The sequence below is a fragment of the Monoraphidium neglectum genome (assembly GCF_000611645.1).
Source record: "Monoraphidium neglectum strain SAG 48.87 unplaced genomic scaffold scaffold00387, whole genome shotgun sequence".
NCBI classification, from domain to species: domain Eukaryota; kingdom Viridiplantae; phylum Chlorophyta; class Chlorophyceae; order Sphaeropleales; family Selenastraceae; genus Monoraphidium; species Monoraphidium neglectum.
This window is the reverse complement of record NW_014013241.1, coordinates 26899-28754: the sequence shown is the minus strand read 5'-3', so window position 1 is coordinate 28754 and position 1856 is coordinate 26899. Positions and strand designations below refer to the sequence as shown.

General features: G+C 64.0%; 2 protein-coding genes across 2 annotated transcripts in view; both read left to right on the top strand.

Moving 5' to 3' along the window:
• Positions 1–24: 24 nt before the first annotated feature.
• On the top strand, positions 25–336 carry MNEG_3172 (hypothetical protein; the record flags this gene model as incomplete). The annotated part of the gene is made up of 1 exon (XM_014048357.1): positions 25–336. A coding segment is annotated over one exon (312 nt), but the record flags the coding sequence as incomplete, so codon positions are not given.
• Positions 337–1461: 1125 nt separating this feature from the next.
• MNEG_3171 (hypothetical protein) overlaps positions 1462–1856 on the top strand; it is a gene marked incomplete at both ends in the record, with an annotated part of 1722 nt that continues 1327 nt past the window's right edge. The window contains one exon of the mRNA XM_014048356.1: positions 1462–1625. Within this exon, the coding sequence (XP_013903810.1) occupies positions 1462–1625 (164 nt within the window). The remainder of the gene's footprint in view (positions 1626–1856) is intronic.

Here is a 1856-nt window from a genome sequence, read left to right as displayed (position 1 = left end):
CGCCCCACCCCACCCCACCCCCAGTGGGAGCTGGACCTCCACGGGCTCTACGTATCAGAGGCCACAGAGGCCCTGCGCCAGCGCCTGCAGCTGCTGCAGCGCCAGCCGCCAGGCCCAGCCCAGCCAGCCCCCACAGGCTCCGCCGCCGCCGGCCACCCCACGCGCGGCCGGGCGCTGCGCGTCATCGTCGGCCGCGGCAACCACAGCAGCGGCGGCGAGGCGAGCCTGCCGAGGGCGGTGGCGGCGTGGCTGGACGACGCGGGGCTGCGGCACCGGCTGGTAGGCGGCTCGATCGAGGTCGCGGTGCGGCCGCTGCCGCTCCCTCGGCGGCGCTAGCGGTGGGGTGTGCCGCGGCAACAGGGGCGCAGTTATGTCCAGGAGCGCGGTATGTTGAGGGCTTTTTTGGTGGGAGAGCCCTGGATTTCCGATGGTTTAGAGACAGGGAGTGGGTGTGTCCACCGGCATGAGGCCAGGTGCGAGGGGCAGGTGCAGATTGGAGGGGGGGGGGCAGACAGGCAACGGCTGCTGGTGGCCGGCTTGCGTTGACTTCTTTCGCTTCTTTTGACGAGCTGTGCTTGGTGGGTGGGCGCGCAGCTGCTGTTGCCGCTGCTGCTTGCGCCGGCTGATTCCACCGCTGTTCGGGGCAGCGTCGACTACTTGACGTGCACTCAGCTGCATGCCAAGTGGCAGCTGAGGCAGGGATGCACGCTTTTGATAGGGAGTGGGATTTGCACGCTTTTGCGCGGGCCCGCGGGACTAGTGAGTGTGGTGCAGTACTGCAAACGTACTGCCGCAGCTGACCCACTTGCCAAATATTCAAGGACCTGCCGTGATTGCAGGGTTGTCAGCTTATACGTTTCATCTGTGCGGTACATGCCACGTCTCACTGTTGTGATGAAGGCTGGAATCCAGACGGCCTCTCCTTGTCTGCAGACCCTGACGTGGCGTTGCGAGCTGCTGATGGGTTGAAGCTTCTGTCTGACACCCGCTTTTGAAATGTGTGTTATGATAGGTGTTGTAATGCAGACCAGCGAGGCGTGAGGATGCATGAAGCTGAACGATCTTTCACCAATAACGCCCGCGATGCTTCAGCAGCCTGCCAGTCCAGCAATACAGCAGCACTGCTGAAGCCTTGTGCAGGCATTGCCAGTACCATGGGGGCCCAGTCGCGACCTCGTGAGCCAAGAAATTTCAATCAAGGCCACAAATACTGTTTGGTGTTTGTATATATGCGCCGCACGTGACAGCAGAGGCCCCGTGTTAGTCACTCCATGATCTGCGTATGTGACGCTTCGCATCGCGAAGGATCTACTTGACCAGTGCTAGTCAAATAATATGCTCTCGTATTCTCAAATACGGCACGGCAGCCACCTGCCTGGCGCGACAACCGTCGGCGCTTAGGACGCCCATCCAGCGCACCACACAATACCTCAGCTGGGGGCGCATAGAGGCCCCCGAGACATGATGAAGAGCTGCGTGACGATCAAGTCACAAAGGTCGCAGCTAGCCCCGGGCGCGCCGCGGCCAGGGGGGCGCACCACACGCGCGCCTCGGTGGCCCGCCGCCACGTCAGACCGCGAGGCGCCGCCCGAGGCAGCCGCAGGCGGCGCCTGCCCGCTGTTCGGGTGAGGGCACATGGCAGAATCCAGACGGACAGTCATCCCCTGACCATGTTTATACCACCCTGCTTGAAACTCGTCGCCATGAGTCTCTGCTGCTCCATCGCCGCGTCCCTCTGCGGCCCCTGCCCCTAGTCTCATCCAGACCGCCACCCACCCAGGGGCCCTCGCCCCCTCGCACGCAGCCCCCAAACCCCCCCCCCCCCAAAGCCCCACACCCAAACCCCGCTCCCCACC